Genomic DNA, 20,975 nt, shown 5'->3' on the forward strand with positions numbered 1-20,975 from the left:
TGAAAGATGCAAAGGTTTTCAGTAAAGTAGCTTGATGTGACCATGTTTTAAGATCAACAAAGTGCTTGCCAGAATGAATTCTAGTGGGCAGATAGAGTCTGAATGTTTAAACATAGACAAAATGACTATACCACACTGAAATTCATTTTGACAAGCCTAATATAGCATGTAACCATACAGCTAAATTACCTTAAGGGTATACATCTTTACCACTTTACTAAAGGTGGTATTTATTGATTTAGTTGCTTGATACAGAAAGGGGATGGAGGAGAGAAAGCAAAGCAAAAACAAAAGCCACAACACAAAAAATTTAAAAGCAATTAAAAGTGGAAGCTTGTTTAATATTGCTCTACCATCATCCTGAAAGGCATAATAATTTGAGTTACACATCTGAATTGATTGGAGTTACAGAACCATATCTCCTTTTTGCATTTAACAATATATACAATATAAAATAAATACATTTACACAAATGGACATTGGTTGGAGCACACAGTATGATACACATCACAAAAATATACAGTTGATTGCTTTACAGATGTGAAGCCCATCTACAGCTATAGACATGATTTTTTTTTAAAATTTGTGTTTTTACTACTGGTTATTATGCAACTCCTGGATTACAATAAGCAGCTTCATTCAGTTTCCCCCCTCTTTTGTGATTTTTGCACAATAAGACTGCCATAAAGTGTTTTCCTAGGCAGGTAAACAAGAGACGCTTAAATAATTAAAATACAATTACCAACACCCATTTTCTCTTCCATAAGAAAAATAGCAGTTTTAATTTTTATATCTTTTTATGTTAGCATTTAAATGTAAAATAGTGGAATAAATACAACAATCTGATTTGATTGAAACAAATGTGCAACTTCCAGGAGTCACACAATTATATTGCTTTAAATAAGAGAAAACACACCGGAAAAAGAATAGCCCAAGGTACAATCCATTGGGAATATCTTCTGCACACTGAACTAAGTGGAAAAGCCCAACAAGAAAGATCTTACGCCATGGCCTTTCACTCCAATGGTTTGTGCAGGAGAAATTCCACATGGATCTCATTTCTTCAAATGAGACTGGTTGCACTAAAACATACTTGAAAATTTTCCCAACACTTCAGATTAAACAAATTGTTGTTAAAATTACTCTTTCAGCAAGGTTTAAGATGAACATTATTCTAATGCCTGCACAGTGTATCTATGTTTCAGTTTACATTTGTACAGTGATGAAATACTTGTTCATTGCAGCTCTGAAAAATTACAGAAAACCTAAGTAAAAAATTGCACCATGTTCCTTTAGCACATTCCATCTTGCTTAAATCTTTTCTTTCTGTTTATTTTCTGAGTGTGTTGTTTGGCTATTGACCCTGAAAACCCAAGTTCTTCAATGTGATACAGCAAAAACAATATTTATATTAGATATTTATATATACATATATAGTGTAGTTAACACTAGCAACTTAAACCCTGCACAAAGTTTCTGGAAAATAATTATTCTGCACTCTTACATATATAAATAATTTTATAGAATCAGCACCATTTCCTCCCGCCCCCAGGAGTTGTACATTTTTGTCATTTGCTTTTTCAAAAGGTACGTGCCAATTTCAGACTCCTATCACACCATTAATTTCAAGTTATTGGCCAAATGAATGAATTGCTAATGATGGTCTATCTAGGATCACACAACAGTCACTTCTCTACTGAGAAAAAACACAATCTACAAGAGAATCCCATATAGTTAATGAGAGATACACAGTATTTCTAGCACACGGCTGATGGAACATCAACCTGCTGTATTTTGTTTAAAGCACACAAGTAGCAATAATTTTGGAAATGTGTCTGCATTTTTTTTGAAAAAAGGTTTTTGCAACAACACAGAGCAAGTTAATAACAACATCTGAGAGATGATTGGATGAAAGCTATATTTACAGCGTTTAAAAATTAGACTTATCTATAATTTTGAAATATTCAAAGTTTTATTTCTAAGCTATACATAGGTATTCTATAATAAACTGTTACAGAAAGTATCCCTTGTTTTGAAAATATTATGATTTCATGTGTACCTGTCCATAATGAATACTTGGTTGGATTTTTCCATTTCAATTTCTTAATTATTACTAGGAAGAACCTTATTAACCAGAAGGAATAGAATATACTACTGTTAAGTCTCCTGAGGAATTTTACATCCAATATTGTCTCTAATTCTACCCTGTGTCTATAAGCACACGCCACAAGAATCCAAACACCACAAGAAGAACAAGACAACAGTCTTTGAATGCAACATAAAAAAATTTCCAAAAGCACAGCAAACATGAAACATTGAAAAGCTGAACTACATTTCTTTTGTTTGTTAGGATTACAATTTTAATTACATCTGTGTACATAGAATAAGGTTGTTCACATAGTACAGGGAGCAGCTACTAACACTGGTACATTGGTATAGCATTTGATGGAGGTTATTGTTTATTGGTTATTTAGCGACTGTAGTTTTCTGGGGCATCTAATTAGTTTATACATTAGATTACACCTCTTCACAGTCTAGAAACTGACCAACTTTTACACTGTGACAACATTGGTGCAAAAGCCAACATATTGGCTAGGCTGTTCGTTTAAGAATGGCAACCTCTCCAAAAGAAAAGTTTTATAAATTAATAAATAATACGTACAAGTGCTAAGTTTTCAGATTTGGTCAGAGGTGGACTATTTTGATATCTGATTTCACCTTATTGCTAGTTGGAGTGGACTTTATTGCAAAGTCTGCAATTTTGTACATGACAGACCGCATCATTATTTAACACACAATATTATATAGCAATTGTACCTCGGCCATACAGAAGCACTTACTAAAACTCCTTTTAAAATTCCTATTTGACATGGCATCTTAATATATTAGACTACTCAGATATATCATAGGTGTAATCTAATTATTTGTTTCTGTGAACATTTAGGTATAAACTGGAGTTCATGCGAAGAAACGGGATGTCTTAGACCAGACTGGCACACAACATAAATTGCATCCGTGGTAATATGCACCTTCCCTTCAACTATTGCTTGAGTTAAGATAAATCCTCATGTTAACAAATGGCTGAAAAGTGGTAAAGCTGGTAGAAAAAAATCTTCCGTTAGTACGAAGAACCAAAATGTTTTGTATTCTAAAAAAACCTTGCTTCAGGATTCATTTGTCTGTCCTTAAATGTTTGTCATTGTTCAAAGCCAGCACACACAGCACTTCTTTAGTATTGCATGAATGAATAAAGCTCAAACTATTCCCTGAAAACGTTACATCGTGGCTAACCCAAGAAATATCTGGAAGACTTAAAAAAACAATTAAGGAATCAAATGGCTGTAACTGATCTAGATGGAAACGCAATGATAAGAAGCAGCCAATGCATCATCATCGAAGTCGTCTAATTAGAGGCGGCTCTTGTGAAACCTAATACTGCATTCAGTCAGTTCATCTAGTTGTACTGTACTGCTAGTTACAATGGTTCTCTTTCGATTCCTTTTGTCATTGGGGTATTGTGGTTCGTAATAAGTTCACTGGCATCCATATTATGGATTTCAATCCTTTGGCAGGCCTGGCTTCCATCTCTCTTCTATTAGAGACCTCTTTTTTGAAATATTCAGCAGCAAAAGGAGGCAAAAAAGAGAGAGAAAGAAAAGACAAAAAAGAACAGTAGTAGAAGAAATAAAGAAGGAAAACTGTATCAGAGAAGACACAGAACAGAAAGAGGTGCTGCTTCTCAGTCTTGCTGCTAAGTATCAGTGCAGTCATGTTTGTTTCTTTAATTTATATGCTAAAGTTTCTTTGTCATGGTTTTCCTGTTTTTAGTTTCCCTTTCATTAAAATCTCAGCACGTACATCTGGAAGGTCCAAGGCGCTTTAGTCAGACCTTGGCCTCCAGCATTTCCAAAAAAAGTTTGTGCATTGGCACTTTGCCTTCCAGTTTGATGTTGTAGAAATGCTGCACTGCCTTCGTGGAGGTTTGCCTCAGGAGGGGCAAAGTCATCAGCATCTTGCCGGCTCGGCGTGGGTCTTCCATATGTTGTCCAGCCTCATAATCCTGCAGGGCCTCATGTAAGACGTCTTGAAGCTTCTGAACTGCCTCAACATCCTCTATGTGCATTGAGTCTGTGAAAGAAAACAAAGAAGAGCAGGTTTTACTTTTTTGTGCCAGAAAGCAGGACTATAAGGCAAACACTCTGGACTGAAACTTGCACCTCAGTAGCTAATGCCACAAAAAAGGTTTATAAATTTACATGGATTTGCCAGGGTTTTCTGGACTCCCTTATGAGTGAGTTAGATAATTACCCACTTATTATCACACTGACCTTATGAACAAAACTGGATCTCTGGCATAATAACCACCATGTAATTGATTGCTGTAAAATGCAACTGGCTTCTTGAGATTGACAGAAACTAGCACTGAAATTTGCAGGAATATTTTCAAAATGAAGTAGGTATTGTTTTATATATGCAGAAACTCAAAGTGCTATGGAAGACTAATGCACAGTGGCTAGAAGTGCATGGTCCTGGTTTTCCGAAGTTTAAAGTTTGCAACAGCTTTCAAATGTAAGATCCAGAGGGACATTTACAAATGTTATATAGGACAGCTGGGTCTCCTTAGTCCAGACACATTGGTTGCTTACAGGATCTTTAAGTAAAGTCGTAGTAGATAATCTAGTTGGAATAATGGTCTGTGTTACTGTAAGACATTTTATTACAATTTTATGATTACATCTGGTCTCATGCTGAGCTATGTGTGTGCTAAGGCTACCATGGACTGTATAGTATACATCATTTATTTTTAATAGTTTCTAATACCTAAGGTCCCAGAAAAAAGAATAGACAAAATCCTACATTCCTGCAATGGACAAAATTTTTCACAAGAGTACGTTTGCATGTGTAAGACCCCAACATGACTCTGGTTTACATATTCCTTCATTCTATTTACTTTTTCTTTTCTTTTAACACAATTTTTTATCCTTTGGCATTCAACCAAGTGCACAGGACAAAAGTACTGTGTTTACATTATCCTGTCCCTTATTTGTTTAGCATTTACCTGCCATCTAAAACATATAGCACAGGGCCAATCTAGACATGACATAGCTAGATAGCCCCTAGTGCTATATAATTTTAACAGTGTTGTTCTGATTTGAGGCTTTGTTTTTGGAGTATCCTGTTACATCAAATATTTTGTTGATTTAAATAAAACCTATTTGAGACATAACTTTACAGTGTACCTAAATACTTCTAGTCCATTTTATGCCTTGACTGAAGAAAATGTGTATCTGTATATATTAGCTAGGTTGTCCACACATTCCTTTTGTATATATCTATTCTGTTGACCAACTTGAAAAAGCTTCCTGTAGGTTATTCTGGATTTAGGTCAAGAAACCACCATACCAAAGTCATATATGATTAAGAAGTCTGTAGTGTCAACCAGTAAAGTCTACATATACGATTACAAAAAAATAGACCAATAGCCACAGACTCATGAACTTAACTGCATGTATTTTACAACGAAGATTCCATAAACTGGATGGAAAAGTTTCTTTTCATATTGAAGGGCATTTCAGTAGCAGTCTATGACATAAGGTATAGGGATTTGCCCTCCTAGAGATAATTTTTTTTTTTAAAAAAAAGCAAGACTGTAAATTGTAGTCTAAGGTTCTGAAAGGTTCCTAAAGTGGTTGGATGCCAAGGTGGTATATTTCAGTGTCACTATTTTAGCTATCTTGATTAACTTTGGGCAGCACATTTTAAATAAAAAAATATTTGAGATGTGTCTCCTGACAGAAAACCAAGCAACAGTAAAATTAAAAAGGTCTGGGATTCATTAATTACAGAACAAGACATGAAACTGAAAAGAACAAAAAAAATGCTGAAATGCACTTAATTATGCAAACATTTGCATCATTTAGTAGATTTTAGTGGTTCTGATGATAGTCTATCAATTATTATACATAATAGAGTCCAATGGGAATTCTACATATTTAATAATTCTGAAAATGAATACATTCCGTAAAATGCATGTAGTTACAGTATGCATACTCTCTAATAATTTAATTTTATTCCATGTAGATTTCATACAGAAAATTATAGTATATGTCAAAATAGCAATGGAGCCCTGTAGGAATTAAACACTGTCTAAACTATTAGGAAGCAGGCAAAATTGTGGACATTAAAATAATCAAAGGAGACTTTCCCTCTATTTCATTCTGTAAGAAAAATATGGTTCTCATCTAAAAAGGAGAGGACTTCGCTGTGATATCATCCTATCTCTGGAACATCCTTTTTGCAGGAGGTGCTGAATTTTCCCAACCAAAATTCCAAAAGGTTGGTAAATGGACCACACAATAGTGCATGTGCTAAACAAGTGTAAGGAAATGTGCAAGGAGTTCAAGAAAATCCTTGATGAGATTTCAACTGGCAGTAGCCAGCCATTATGTTGGATAGCTTATTAAAAACAGCAAGTTGGTATGTGTCAGAATTGAAAATGGAAAATTTTATAAGAGTCATTAGGCAGTAGACTGACAAAATAATATGCAGCAATGTTGTAGTACTATTTGGAAAACTATATAAAATTATTGTTGACCCATCTTTAAAAGGTTACTTGTAGTTCTGGAAATATTGGAACACTTTTCAAGAAGATAAAGGCTAATACGTTTGAGACATTTTGGTTGGTGGGCAGATGACTAAGGTGAACATGAATAATACTTGAACATTATGTGGAGCAGTGGTGTCCAACCTTTGGTCCTCCAGATGTTTGGAACTCCAACTCCCAGAAGTCCTGGCCAGCTTGTCCAGTGCTCAGGAATTATGGGAGCTTATGTCCAGAACAACCTAAGGTTGAACACCAATGATATGGATATTTTTTCTCTCCTTTCTCCATAAGTTGAAAGAAATTGTTCACACACTGCACAATCAGTTGCAGAATGACCTAACAATGACAACTAACTTTGATGGCTTCAATAAGGAATTATATATTTCATCTCTACTCTGTAATCACAGAGTATCTATCTGTATTTCATTGTTATACATTCATTGGTATTACGTAAGATTTTATTAAGGAAGGAAATGATCCACTGACTTTGCTAAGTTTCCAAGATCAGAAAATATCTGGTACCTTTAGAGTATTTAGGTCTCTAAAACCATAGTACACAGCAGATATTTTGTGGTTGCATAATGGTTAGACTGTATTTTGTGGGAACAATGGTTGCACTATTATAGTTGATGTCTATACAATACTTCTGACTGGACTCCATGTTTTTTACCAAAAATATGAGCAAGAATTTCTATACTAACCAAATGAGTGACATTTATGTCAGTTCCTCCTGATACTGCATCTGATCTTCTCCCAATGTGCTGGATTATCACTATCAGATCTGTTCTAGTAAAACCGTTACTAAAAAAGACCTCGCTAGACCCATCGGTTTGTGACAATTACAGACCAATCTCCAACCTCCCATTTTTGGGCAAGGTTCTGGAGCGGGTGGTTGCCACGCAGCTCCAGGAGTTCCTCGATGTCACTGATTTTCTGGACCGCTCGCAGTCTGGCTTCAGGCCTGGGCACAGCACCGAGACGGCTTTGGTCCCCTTGGTGGATGACCTCCGCAGGGAGCTGGACAGGGGGAGTGTGACCCTGCTGGTTCTCCTGGATATCTCAGCGGCTTTCGATACCATCGACCATGGTATCCTTCTGGGGAGGCTCTCCGGGATGGGGCTCAGGGGCACGGTTCGGCTGTGGCTCCAGTCCTTCCTGGAGGGTCGTTCCCAGATGGTGAAGCGGGGGACACCTGCTCGGACCCCTGGCCATTGACCTGTGGGGTTCCGCAGGGGTCTATTTTATCCCCCATGCTATTTAACATCTACATGAAACCGCTGGGAGAGGTCATCCGGAGTTTTGGAGGGCGTTGCCATCTCTACGCAGATGACACGCAAATCCACTATTCCTTTCCACCTGACTCCAAGGAAGCCCCTCGGGTGCTGAACCAGTGCCTGGCCGCTGTGGCGGACTGGATGAGGAGGAACAAGCTGAGGATCAATCCTGACAAGACAGAGGCCCTCCTGGTCAATCATGCGTCGGATCGGGGTATTGGGTGGCAACCTGTGCTGGACGGGGTTGCACTCCCCCTGAAACCACAGGTCCGCAGTTTGGGGGTCCTCCTGGATTCAGCGTTGACGCTTGAAGCACAGGTGTCAGCGGTGGCCGGGAGGGCTTTCGCACAACTCAAACTTGTGCGCCAACTGCGACCATACCTCGTGAAGTCTGATTTGACCACGGTGGTCCATGCCTTAGTTACCTCTAGACTGGACTACTGTAATGCGCTCTACGTGGGGCTTCCCTTGAAGACGGCCCGGAAATTACAATTGGTCCAACGCTCGGCAGCCAGATTAATAACGGGGGCGAGTTACAGGGAGAGATCCACTCCCCTGTTTAAGGAGCTCCACTGGCTGCCGTTCATTTTCCGGTCCCAATTCAAGGTGCAAACTATCATCTATAAAGCCCTAAACGGTTTGGGACCCACCTACCTCCGTGACCGTATTTCCTTTCATAAACCTGCCTGATCTTTACGATCATCCGGGGAGGCCCTTTTAGCACCACTGTCTTTATCCCAGGCCCGCCTTGTGAGTACAAGGGAGAGGGCCTTTTCTGCTGTGGCCCCCCGATTGTGGAACTCACTACCTACTGAAATTAGGCAAGCTCCCACGCTGTTAGCTTTTAGGAAAGACTTGAAAACATGGCTCTTCCGCTGTGAATTTGGTGAGTAACTTTTGTTATTTCTGTGTTACTCCCACCCCGAACATCTATCCTCTAGATTACCCCACTTCCATATGTCCCTGCCCGCAGTGGAGTACCCCTATGTCCCTCTCACCCCAGGTTTTATCTTTGTGTTCACGTGGCCTGCCCTTGTTTTACTGTTTATTTTTATTTCTTGATGTTGATGCATTTATTGTATTTTTAATGGTGCTATGTTATGTTGTTTTATATTTTGTTATATTGTATTGCTCTGAGCATGGCCCCATGTTAGCCGCCCCGAGTCCCCGTTGGGGAGATGGTGGCGGGGTATAAATAAAGTTTTATTATTATTATTATTACATATTTTGTGCTTGGCATGTGATTTTGGTCTAGTTCCTTAAGATCAGCAACTTTTCCCAGTCTTGTTCAGGAGTTACTCATCAGATGGGTTGCAACATGGGAGCCGAGCAGCACCTTATGTCACCTCCTCTGTTGTTGCTTTTCTCCCATGTAAAGCAACAAGCTGACAGAGGTTACTTTTTGTTTCAAGGCTCTCCCCGCAAGGAAGACTCCAGGAAATTTACAGAAAGTACAATGAGTATTGACTGTGCAAGGCTCAAGCTGTGATTACTCTACACATAGCTACAGTCACATCTGACTATTCATTGTTTTCTTAGCCTGCTTATTCAGTACTGCCAATAATAATAGTAAAAATTTAATTTCTAACTCACATCTTTTCATGGCTAGAGGCAATCTACAACACTGCTAAAAACACACAATCATCTAAAAACATTCTACAAAATACGTATTATAATACATAGAATAAAGATTAAACATAAAATGCAAGCTTAAAGTTCATGATTAAAACTGGCTAGGTAGGCCTGCCAGAAGAGATATTTCTTTAGATCATTTTAAAATTCCAACAGCCAAGTCTTATAATGCCTATTTTACAGTGTCTCCAAACTGCCACCTAGGCATGCAAATCTTTAGTCATTTCTTTCCCATGTTGAATTAACTCATTCCAAGTTTTCTTCCTCTTGGGTTAAATTACAAAAGTATTTTTATGCATTTTCTATTTCTCCCCACTTTTGGGGACTGTCCTGTGAAAAGTTTTGCAAGTCTGTTTTGCTATAAAACACTCCTTTTTGTGCAGAAGTATATTTTGTGTAAAATCTTAGATTCTGCATAAAGTAATTCATAGGGTTGCTGTAAGTCGCTAAGTGATCCAAGGCACACACACACACATTGTACTGTAATTTACTTTTAGCCCTCTTGTTGAAGAGAAAATCTTTCAATGGCTTACAATTTGTTTGATTTATGAATATCAGGCAGTCCCCAAGTTACAAACAAGATAGGTTCTGTAGGTTTGTTCTTAAGTTGAATTTGTTTGTAAGTTGGAAAAGGTACATTTTAAAAATGTATCTTCATCCAAAAATATATATTAAATATATTCATCATATATGTATGTGTGTGTGTGTCTCTGTGTGATTGTGTTTGTGTGTAGGGAAGGGTTAACAGCCATGTGGTGTTTGTTTTGCTCTCTGTTCCCCTGTTCAGAAAATTTCACCTCATTTTCTGTCCTCATGATAATTGGATTTTGAAAAATTTGGGTGATTGTGGAAACAAAGATTGGTGCAACAGCTTCAGTGGAGACCCCTTTCTCCCATGATAACTCTTACAGGAATGAATTTCCCTCCCCAGGGAGAGATTTCTCTCACTTCTTGTTGTCTCACACCTGTTCTTAACTATGAGTCATTTGTAAGTCGGATATTGGTAACTTGTGAACTACTTGTATATAGTTTTCGGAGTAAAATTTGAGGAGATTACTGCTAGAAATAGTGTGGGAGAGAGTTTTTCAGCAGATGCTTGTTATCAGGTTGCATGAAAAGCAATACCTGCTGAAATCCCTTCTTCTATGCAACCATAAGTGGTACAAGAGCCTTCTCCACTTTTCACTCTGGCAGTCTTGTTTGTGAATATTCTATATCTCCCTACTGAATCTTCTTCACAAACAACTATTTTAGGGCTTTGCTCCCCCTTTCCCCTGGTTGCATTTCTATTCTACCCCAATTTAAATCTGCCAGGTCCAGTTGAAAGTTGTCAACTTTTTCCAAGATGTTATCTCCATTGAAATTCTATGACTCTCTTTTTTAAGTGTTTGAGTGACCAGATTTGTAAATAGTTCATTCAATGAGAGAAGGTATTGTAAATCAGCTGTGCCAAATTAATTTGAAATTCACTTGAGCTGATTGTGGTTGCAAAGCTGTTTTAAAAACCCTCTAGCCTAAAAGTACAAACTGCTGTTTCTTGATGGAATAATTAAAAACAAACAAACCTGTGAACCTACATCTTTCCATTTGGCATTTCCCAATCAATACATGGGAGCACTTAGCAAGAGCACAAAAAGGCAGCGAGAACACCTTTTATTACACTGCAAACAGGTCACCTGCCTGTATGCCTGGAATAATTGCAACACACATGCTTGGGAAATACATTTTTACAAGGCATTTTTGTGTGTGAGTAAAGAACATATTAATTGTTACCAAATAATTTATTATATTAGCTGACAACTAGGATTTTTAAAAATTAACAAAATTCAACCTGGGATTTTCACAATATCTATTAGAGCTCCCTTTATATAAAATCAAAGAACCCAAATGGTATTTTAAGGTTATAGAAACTATTTTATTATGGCTGCTGCAAACAGAATATTCCAGATAATATTGAACTTCAATTAGCTGTCTAGCATTTACCAAAAACATGACTAGGCATCCTTCTTTATGTATCTGAACAGTTCGCATTCAGGGGCATAGGCACCAGGGCACCGCCTTTCCAAATAAGTATAGTGTCAGACCAATGATACTTTCTTTAAATTTCTAACACTGCAGACTGTGAATTCATTCACACCTATGTTGCTTATTTTTACTGTGTTCATATTCCCTTGGCAATTTTACCTGCCTCTTTCTTAGATGCTTAAATGAGATTTCTAAATGCTCAACTAGTATTTTTAGTTACTGCAATGCTAGAAATGCAGGGAACTGAAATAAAATTCCATTGTATGTGTGTCAAAATTCTTATTGCGGAGCAATGCTCTCATTTATCCATCTCTGTAGATATACTTGTGGTAATATTTATGCAAATTGCTCTCTCTCAGCATCATTTACATCATGGAACTTGATTGTGAGGGAAACTTTTTATGTCACTATAAGTTCTGTTGAAACAGGCTGGGACAAAAATAGTGACATAATAAACAATACAGAAAAAGAAGTCACTACATTTCAGGAAAGTTTGGGGCTGTTCTCTTTGGAGAATCCATACAAAGAAATTAAATTTTCCTCTCCATAAGCCTATTGGAGTCACTAGCTTAGCTGAACTGAAGGAAACTTGAGAGAGGAGGGAGAAACAGCCTTGCAGCATCTTGTTGGCCTCCTGACTCTTATACTCCTTTGAAAAGCTTGTATGGACTGCTCAGACTGATGCAAGCTCCCTTTGCCTCTGAGATGACCCAGTTTTCATCTCAGTTCAAAACAGGACGTGACTGTGAAAACCTGGGAAAAGGACACAAAAAGAAGTGGTACACATCTGGACTGTTTTCCTCTCTAATACCAAGCTATACTGGCATTTTAGAGTCCTACTATCACAGCCCTCCTGTCACAAACTTCTGTAGGTTGGTGTAGTAATAGTCATGATATCCTACTCATTCTTTATGTTTATACATGAATCCTATATGCATGAGTCCTATATACATGGAGAAAGAGGGAGGAAAAGGCAGAAAAATTACTGTTAAATCAGTTCACTGATTTAGAGCACAAAAGAGCATTAATTATTATTGAATCAAGCCAGATGTTTATGCTAAGCTGATAATTTCAATGAATGTCATACTAAATCTCTGCAGGTCAGACAGAAATACCATCTCTCAATCACCTCCAAACATGCAGAGGTTAACTGCCTTTCAAAATGTTCAAAAACAAGTGTTTGTGTGCAAACTGTGGCTGGTTTCTGTCTTTTGTATGTTGTCAGCAATTACAAAAGATTCTGGCCATAATAGAGGCACACTTTGATTTTTCAGAGTTTTGTATTAAAGAGAGGCAAATTCTTCCTGGCACTAATAAAATGAGTAGAACGAATATTTATACTGCAATACAACCTGTACACTCCTACATCTATGGGAGGAGATATTTGTTTAGATTGTGTATATTTTCTTGGTTTTGCTTCCTAATTAAAAAAAAAATTAAATCCCAATTAAATATTCAAACTGCTAGATCCCATCATGAAGACAAATAGGAAAGTACAACTTCATTGTTGAAAACAATTTTCCTCCTATCCGTCTGAAGATCTGTGCATCAATATTGTAGATGAAGTGTTAATTACAAAATCAATTAAAAATTATTTCTAAAAACAGTCACGCACCCTGGCTCTCGGGGGGGCAATTTGGGCAGAAGGTCTCATCTCACTAGGACCGTACCAAATCACAAGTCGTCATCCACAAGTAAGCAAAAGCAATCTGGTTTTTCATTTTTCAGCGCGGCTGAGCCCAGCCTGAGATTGATCGTCACATATGGCCCCAGAAAACAAACTGTCAATACCTTGAATGCTGCAGAATTTGAACAAATAGCCGTCCGCCCATTCAAGCCACTCATTGCATCCCATTTAACAGATTTTATTGACAGTTTCCTTCTTGTAATTAAAGGGAAAACTACTGGCCAGCAACCAAGATAAAGTTCAAAGATAGGGTCAAAACAAAAGCAGATGGAGGGGCACGGTGTGACTGTCAATGGTACATAGCATCAGAGCATGTTATTGACACACAGGTATCTGATGATCGGCACGTCATTAAAGGGGGATCTATCATGAACTTTATGCAAATGCTAAAAGGGACTTAAGACCACAATAAAGCATTAGGGAAGCACAAAAGAAAAAACAACAAAGAACAAACGATTTTTTACTTATCATACAGTGGTTCACTGTTTCAGCACTTTTAAGTTCAAATGCAGAGAAGAATCCTCCCTTGATTTCTTAACCCCTCCTGAATAAGTTGTATCTGTCAGTTAAACAGCTACAATAAAATCAAATTTGTATGATGAAGAAGAGTTCCTGTAGGATTAAACAGTAATTTGCTCCCTTCCCTGATAAAACCTGAGTTCACCTTACTTATTGAGTTCACTGTGTTTAGTAGCTGGATTGAAGTGGATCTTATATTACATTTAGTCATGGTCCCATCCATTCTACTGGGTTTTAGGGAAATGATTAGACTTATCTGGATTATGAAATGGATTTAAGCAGAACAACATCTATGTTTATTGGAAAGCATCTTTACTTTTAATACCTTCCGAAAAAAATTCTGACTTCTTTTAAGCAAATTAGAAACAAAGGCACATAATCACAGATCTTCCCTTAATTTGAACTATCTTGTTTCTAGCCATTCAGCATTGCCCTGCAGTGGTATGATTAAGAATTACTTATTCCTACTGTCATGTTTAGAAATTGTCATGCAGAAGGTATTAGAGGAAAAGGGGGAGGGTTGACATGAGCCATCATGCCAATCTGCCAACCTGAATTAGCAAGCGCGATAGCTTTGAGGGTGACAAACTCTTCTTTCTCCAGCTTCATGCTCTTGTATTTTTTTACCAGTTGCAGGATGGCATTGTTGAGGTCAAGAAGGCCTGCTAATTTAGACTGATCTTCATCCATGATATAGTCTTCGGCATAAACAAGTTCATCCTCAAAGGAAAGTGATCGGTATACAACACCCAGAATCAAAATCTCCATCCAAGCGCTCTGCAGAAGGCTCATCTGGTCAGCAAGCGATAAAGTGGAAAATCCTAGACCAGGAAAGAAAATACACAGAAATATAATTAAAATGGTCCTGTGCCATGATCATTCTGCATTATAACTATGCTGTTGTGCTTGTTATGGTTACATAATGGGTAAATCTATATCCATGGATTCCACTATTTTTGATCTCTCTATCAACATAAAATAATTATAGTAAAAGTTTCATTGAGTACATATGGCTTGCCTTCTGTTGTTGTTATTGCTGTTGTTTTCATTTCCAGGGGGCAGGGTCACTAGTGGTGATATGAATCTGCTGCATTTTATCTTACGGTTTGATAACCCGTATTCTCCAATACTTTCTAAACTTTTATTACAGGTTACAATTGGATAACATTTACTATGAAAGGTGCAGTCAGTCTTCCACATTCGCTGTGGTTAGCAGTACAGAACCCCCAATGAACGAGAAAAATCAAAAATTTAAAATATGATCAGTTTTAACTTGAGACAACACCTCTTCAGCAATTTCCAGGTCCTCCAACACGAATCTATGTCAATGTCTGCTTAAAGCTTACCACAGAATTGCACTAGAGGACCTAGAGAGGCTTAGAGAGAACATTTTAATCAAATCCATGAGTAATCAACTCTGCAAAAGTCAAACCCGCAAATATGGAGAGATGGCTGTATTAACATAATTAGGATAAAATGGTTTTCAGATAACACTTTTGATAGTAAAAGTCAGGGCTGGGATATGAGAGATTATTAGCTACAATTCTACACAGATATAAATAGGATAAAATCTGATATCTCTGAGTAAATGTGTAGGATTGCACTGTTAAGGATCCTTGGGAGGGCATTTTTCAACAATAATGTACAGGGGAATGTTTGATACCTTAATACAATTAGGATGATGATCAGCACAACAAGCACAGTGCTCTTTGAACTTCAACCTTAACAAGGCCTACCCTTTTCAGAAAATACACTAATTACATCTGTAATGGCTCTTGCCTCAACTGCAGGGCTGAAATAATAGGATGGCACATTAAAGTGCCAAGCAAATAGCAATCACACCATTATTTTTGAGAGAGGCTGGAAATTTAATAATGCTTCTTAATGTGTTTAAGTTTTTGCTTTTGTTTTGCTCCCCACCTTCCTGCCTAATAGGATCACTGAGGGCAAACGTCTCCAGTGCCATACTTTTCCAGGCTCCTGTTTACAGCAGCTGTTAATTTATTATCTCTGACTGTTACTATCCACCCTCGCATAAGGCGCCAGTGAAGGAGTGATTTCCTGGCCTGTTGGTAAAACATAGTGGTTTGCCAGTTGGCACCAGCAACCACCAAGTACTTAATAAAATCATCAAAGGGGATTAGTCAAGCTTTTCTTAAGGGGGTCTTAAAGACATGTCTAAAGCTTTCATTCAGTTGTTTATGGAGCTGCTTACATGTGCTTTGACAAGGATCCTGCAGAAAGAACAGGCTGCACTGCTCATTTATCTTTAAACACATTACTCTCCTCTTTTGAAGATCCCCTTTTTTTGCAGCAGAATAAGTATATGTAACATGAAGGAAAACAATGGGGGAAAGGGAAGCAATAGGCATCAATTTAGATTAAGGCCATCGCACCATTGAAAATGAACTGATTAAAAATAAAAATAAGACAGGCAATAACTTCAAGTCAGGATGCATAAATAGAAAGTGAAATACATAAGAAAATGCCGCTTCTGTTCCCCTACATACAGAATTTTAAAATTCTTTTTGTATACTCTATTTTGTACCTAGTGATAAAAATGACATTTGTAATCCCTTCCAATCAGGATCAACAACATTTTTGCACACAAGTAAAGAAAGCTTCTCTGAAACATGACAATGGAGAACGCCACACGTCTGGTTGGAAATGGGAGGAAATGAAACAGAAATAATAATTTGAAAGGGTCCAAAAAGGAATGCATATTTTCAATTAGCTCCAGCCTCTCTGCCCTTTCTCTCTCAAGAACCAGTTTTTCTGCTACAGCAGATGGACAGAGAACGTCGCCTGCAGCACTGTCCTGTGACAGCCCTATTCTCTCTCCCAGACACTGCTGTTAGTAAATAGATTTACACATTCTCCAATCTCCACACATCTTTCTGCCGAATAATTAAAAGCAGGATGATTAGTTTATTGAGTGGAAGGAGGAACTTTTTTATTGAGGTCCGTCCATGATTTTTATCAGGGCCAGCACTTTTACGGTTGTCATGAGGGTGCAGGCATCCAATTTTTCTTATCTGCCTGATTAATACAAACGCTGTTTCAGGACGCATTAATTAACAGATACAAATCTACGTTCTCATGGAAGGATCAATACAGAGAAGAAAAGAGGCATCAATGTGAATTTAGTGCTGATGATGGAGAAGGCACTGTATTGACATTTACGTGCACGGAAACTTTAAAGTTGCAGTGGAGCCCTTTTGTCCCTACAATTTACAAAGTAACATTTTTTCAACTATAACAATGTTTCACACACTTCTGAGGCGTTTAATTAAGCAAAAGGCAATAAAATCCCCTTTGATCACAAAAGAAGTTTTAATTTCAATCGTTTTTCTTTCTATCCAGCTACTCTGGAAATCTCTGAACTTCCTGCTTTTTATTTACATACAAACTTCTGTGTGCATTGCCAGCACAGTTACAGTAGAAGATAAAAGAAAACCAGGACAGTCTACTGATATTTAAGCATAAGGGATATTTGCCCAGTATTTACAAGAGTGCAAATTATATATTTTTATTTCTTTAGAATATTATTTATAATAATTTCATTCCTACTGTTCTTTAGAGGATTGTTCTATTTTTTTTCTAAATCTAAGAGGAGGCTCTGGGGAGGGTGGGTGATGAATTTTAAAGGCCATTTTAATGTATTTAATGTGTTTGCTTTATTTTAATTCTGTTTTACCATACTGTGCTTATTTAATTGTTTTTAACTTTTGTATTGCTCTTTTTAAACTGTTTAGTGTGTTTAAACGTTAGCTTCCTTGAGTCCCCATGGGGGAAAAGGCAGGATATTATTATTATTATTATTATTATTATTAATAATAATAATAATAATAATAATAATATGAAGCACCTGAAATGGATAACACATTGTTTCTGTCTTTTGAGATTGGGGTTGGTGGACTACATTCTTTTGCCCAGAAAAAATTCTGAAAATTATCTTAACAAGATATTACTCAGTTCCATTCCCAATGTCAAATGAGTGCCTGACATTGAATCCCAGCAATTTATTAAACCATCTCTCCGTTTCCTTTTGTTACTGAAGATTCAGCACAAACCTGTTGAGAAAGTGGTGAAACAAGACTGATCATTAAATACAGAATTAGTGAAATAATAATTTCACAACAGCCTTTGAATCTAACCAAAGAAATCAAATTTCATCTGTGGTTTGAAAGAAAATCATAAAACCATATTAGCTAAATTAATCCAGATAACCACATATAATATATACTTGACCATGAATGGCAGAACATATGTGATAATCAGTTACATGCAACCATTTTAATATCCTAAGGTTTCTTGAAGAAAACTACGACCCACCTCGAAGCTTAAGATCGTCAGATGAGGCCCTGCTCGCGGTCCCGTCAGCCTCACAGGTGCGGCTGGCGGGGACGAGAGACAGGACCTTTTCAGTGGTGGCTCCCCGCCTATGGAACGCCCTCCCCATTGAAGTCAGGCAGGCTCCCTCCCTCCTGTCTTTCCGAAAGAGGACAAAAACGTGGTTATGGGACCAGGCATTTGAGCATGAGTAGCAGCAAAAATGAGATAAGAATATATGACCTACTGACAGACCCCACATGAACATGGAAAGCGCCTTAAATGTATATTTAAATGTATAATTATGTATATTTTAATGGCTATTCTTAATTTTATTGTAATTTTTAATCTTGATGGATTTTTAAATTTGATGAAAACTGTTTTTAATGTGTATGGTTATACTGTAAGCCGCCCTGAGTCCCCTGATGGGTGAGAAGGGCGGGGTAGAAGTGATGTAATAAATAAATAAATAAAACTAGCCAGTAACTGTTATAATAAACGATTGCATCATTTGTCATATTGGGAAGGAAAAAAGCACATGCACATTGTTGTATTTTTATCAAGTGACCTCTCTCTCTATGAAACGATAGGCAAGCAGTCTATAAATAAATTTACTGCTATCTAGACTAGCTAATGTTTTCCAGTCTCTCACCACTGAACCATCCTCCAAGATGCTGAAGATGTGGCATTGATGGCACGAACCTGAACTTCGTGTTCTGTATTACACAGTACCTTAATCCCTAGCATTTGACAGATCATATAGTTTTAAATGTTTGTCTATATTATGTCTTTTAATAATGCACTTCAATATACCATGGTGCATTTTCACCCCCAGTGCAGACCAATTTCATCCAAGCTGGTGACAACTTTGATCTCTCTCCGTCTGCCTCTGCATGTCAGTGCCATTTAATGTATCCCAGGCATTTTGCTAGCAGAATGACTCTGTACCTTGACCTGCAGTTAAATAGCATGTTTATCTGCGAGACAGTGTGCTCCAAATAAACCAGATGACAGTTTGGAATAACGTCATTTGGAAGGATTGAAAAGCTTCTCAAGAGTCAGGTACCCCGGAGGTAATAGGCTTGAAGGAAGCATGTTCTGTGCCAACTCTCCTGCCATCTTCTACTTGAAGCTCATGTACTTGACAATGATGCCATGGGCACTTGTCAAGACTCCCTCCCCTTATTCTACACCCCCCCTTCTTTCTTTCTTTTGCTTTTGAGGAGGGGGGAGAGAGAAAAAGGGATGCTGGCAAACTGATGCACTTTGCAGTCAACTTACAAAAAAGGCTAAGCATTTGAAAGTGTGAAGGGCAAAAAATATCTGACGGCTAGTCTTCAAAAATACACTTTCATTTCACAAAGCATAAATGTTTGTTTCCCAAGTCCAGTGTTGACAGAAATAGGCTGCAGTGCAGGCATAAGAACTTAACCCCTGCTAGGCATTCTTTTCTGTACCGTTTCTACATTGCCGAATGCAAGGCACTGTAAATCCACGCAGTTTCTTGTAAATAGCCATAAACAATGGCATTGATTTGCTGGTTATGTCTCTCTCCCCCACCCTGTCAACATTTTTTCCTGCATCCTATGTAGAATACAGCTTCCAGTTCACTATAAATAGAGACTTTTCAACAAACTGCACCTTACACTCGAGTTGTAATTATATCCTAATGACTCACTGATATCACTAACTATGCACTGAGAGGAAACTGATTGAGTAACACAACAGTTGCTTGATTCATCTCCCCCATCACTCCACCCGTAAATTCACATGTCCATAAAACTAACACTTGTAAAAAGCTAGAAAGACATGGGCAAGAAACCCTCTGGCATTTTGCTACCAATTCAAACCTCGACAATATACTTTGTAAGCTAAATAATTTTTTTCAACTACTGCTTGCATGTAGTCATTGTTCATGTTTTTAAAAGCCAGTAAATATAGAGTATTTACTCTTTATTCCATTTGATTTTTACATTGCACAAAATCTTGTGATATGTAGGCTAAATTTGCATGCTCTTAAGGCACTGCTTCTTAAACTATGGGTCCTGACCCCAAATGGGGCCCCCTTAGCTCAATGTTGGCATCACAAAAGATTTGGGAGCAGAAAAAGGACTTTGAATGCCATCCATTTACACAAAACTGTTAGCAACGATGTGCTGTGTTTAGAGTGGACTCTGCCGAAAATGCTTCAGCTGTACTCCTCAAAAAGGAAAAGCAGTCTGTTTAGCAAGCCTTGCAAATGCTGCTTTATTTTCAGTAAATGTTTGATCTGTACACCTATTTTAAATACCTATATGCCTGGGGTCACATAAAAATTTATTGGGCCAAAAGGGGTCATGAGTTTAAAAAGTTCAAGAAGCGCTATTCTAGGGTACTATTCTATAGTTCACTTAAGAAGAGTTCATAGAGACTGGGCAGTGACACCTATTTGTGGTTTGTCACTCTATAGCAGTGGTTCTCAACCTGTGGGTCCCCAAGTGTTTTGGCCTACAACTCCCAGAAATCCCAGCCTGTTTACCAGCTGTTAGGAGTTCTGTGAGTTGAAGGCCAAAACATCTGGGGACCCATAGGTTGAGAACCACTGCCCTATAGGATCCTTGGAATGTTGTTTTGCCTTGTGTGTGTTTGGTCATAGTATATAAAGCTATACAAACTATACAAAACAATTGGCAAAACATTAAAGTTGTCAGGGCTAAGAACACCAGCAACTGCATTCTCAGTACAGCACACCTGTCTTTTCTCCATAATCTGTGACTCTATATAGGGTTGCAGAAAGATTTATTTCTTTGTTTACTACTACTGAGGGGAAAAAAGGTTACTAACATATATTGGTCATAATTCAAATCTCTGGGGCATGCTTCTTCCTCAGTATGAGAGAGAAAACTACATTTGTGTAGAAGTT

The 20,975-nt window shown here is 37.7% G+C and overlaps 1 protein-coding gene across 10 annotated transcripts in view; it reads right to left on the minus strand.

Moving 5' to 3' along the window:
• Positions 1-309: 309 nt before the first annotated feature.
• esrrg (estrogen related receptor gamma) overlaps positions 310-20,975 on the minus strand; it is a 509,706-nt gene continuing 489,040 nt past the window's right edge. For all 10 annotated transcript variants that reach the window (XM_062972146.1, XM_062972154.1, XM_062972129.1 and 7 more), the window contains 2 exons: positions 14,293-14,562; positions 310-4,128 (listed from right to left, as the gene is read on the minus strand). In XM_062972146.1, coding sequence (XP_062828216.1) covers positions 3,884-4,128; positions 14,293-14,562 — 515 coding nt within the window. In that variant the 3' untranslated portion in view covers positions 310-3,883. The remainder of the gene's footprint in view (positions 4,129-14,292; positions 14,563-20,975) is intronic.

Source organism: Anolis carolinensis, chromosome 1 (assembly GCF_035594765.1).
Source record: "Anolis carolinensis isolate JA03-04 chromosome 1, rAnoCar3.1.pri, whole genome shotgun sequence".
Lineage (NCBI taxonomy): Eukaryota > Metazoa > Chordata > Lepidosauria > Squamata > Dactyloidae > Anolis > Anolis carolinensis.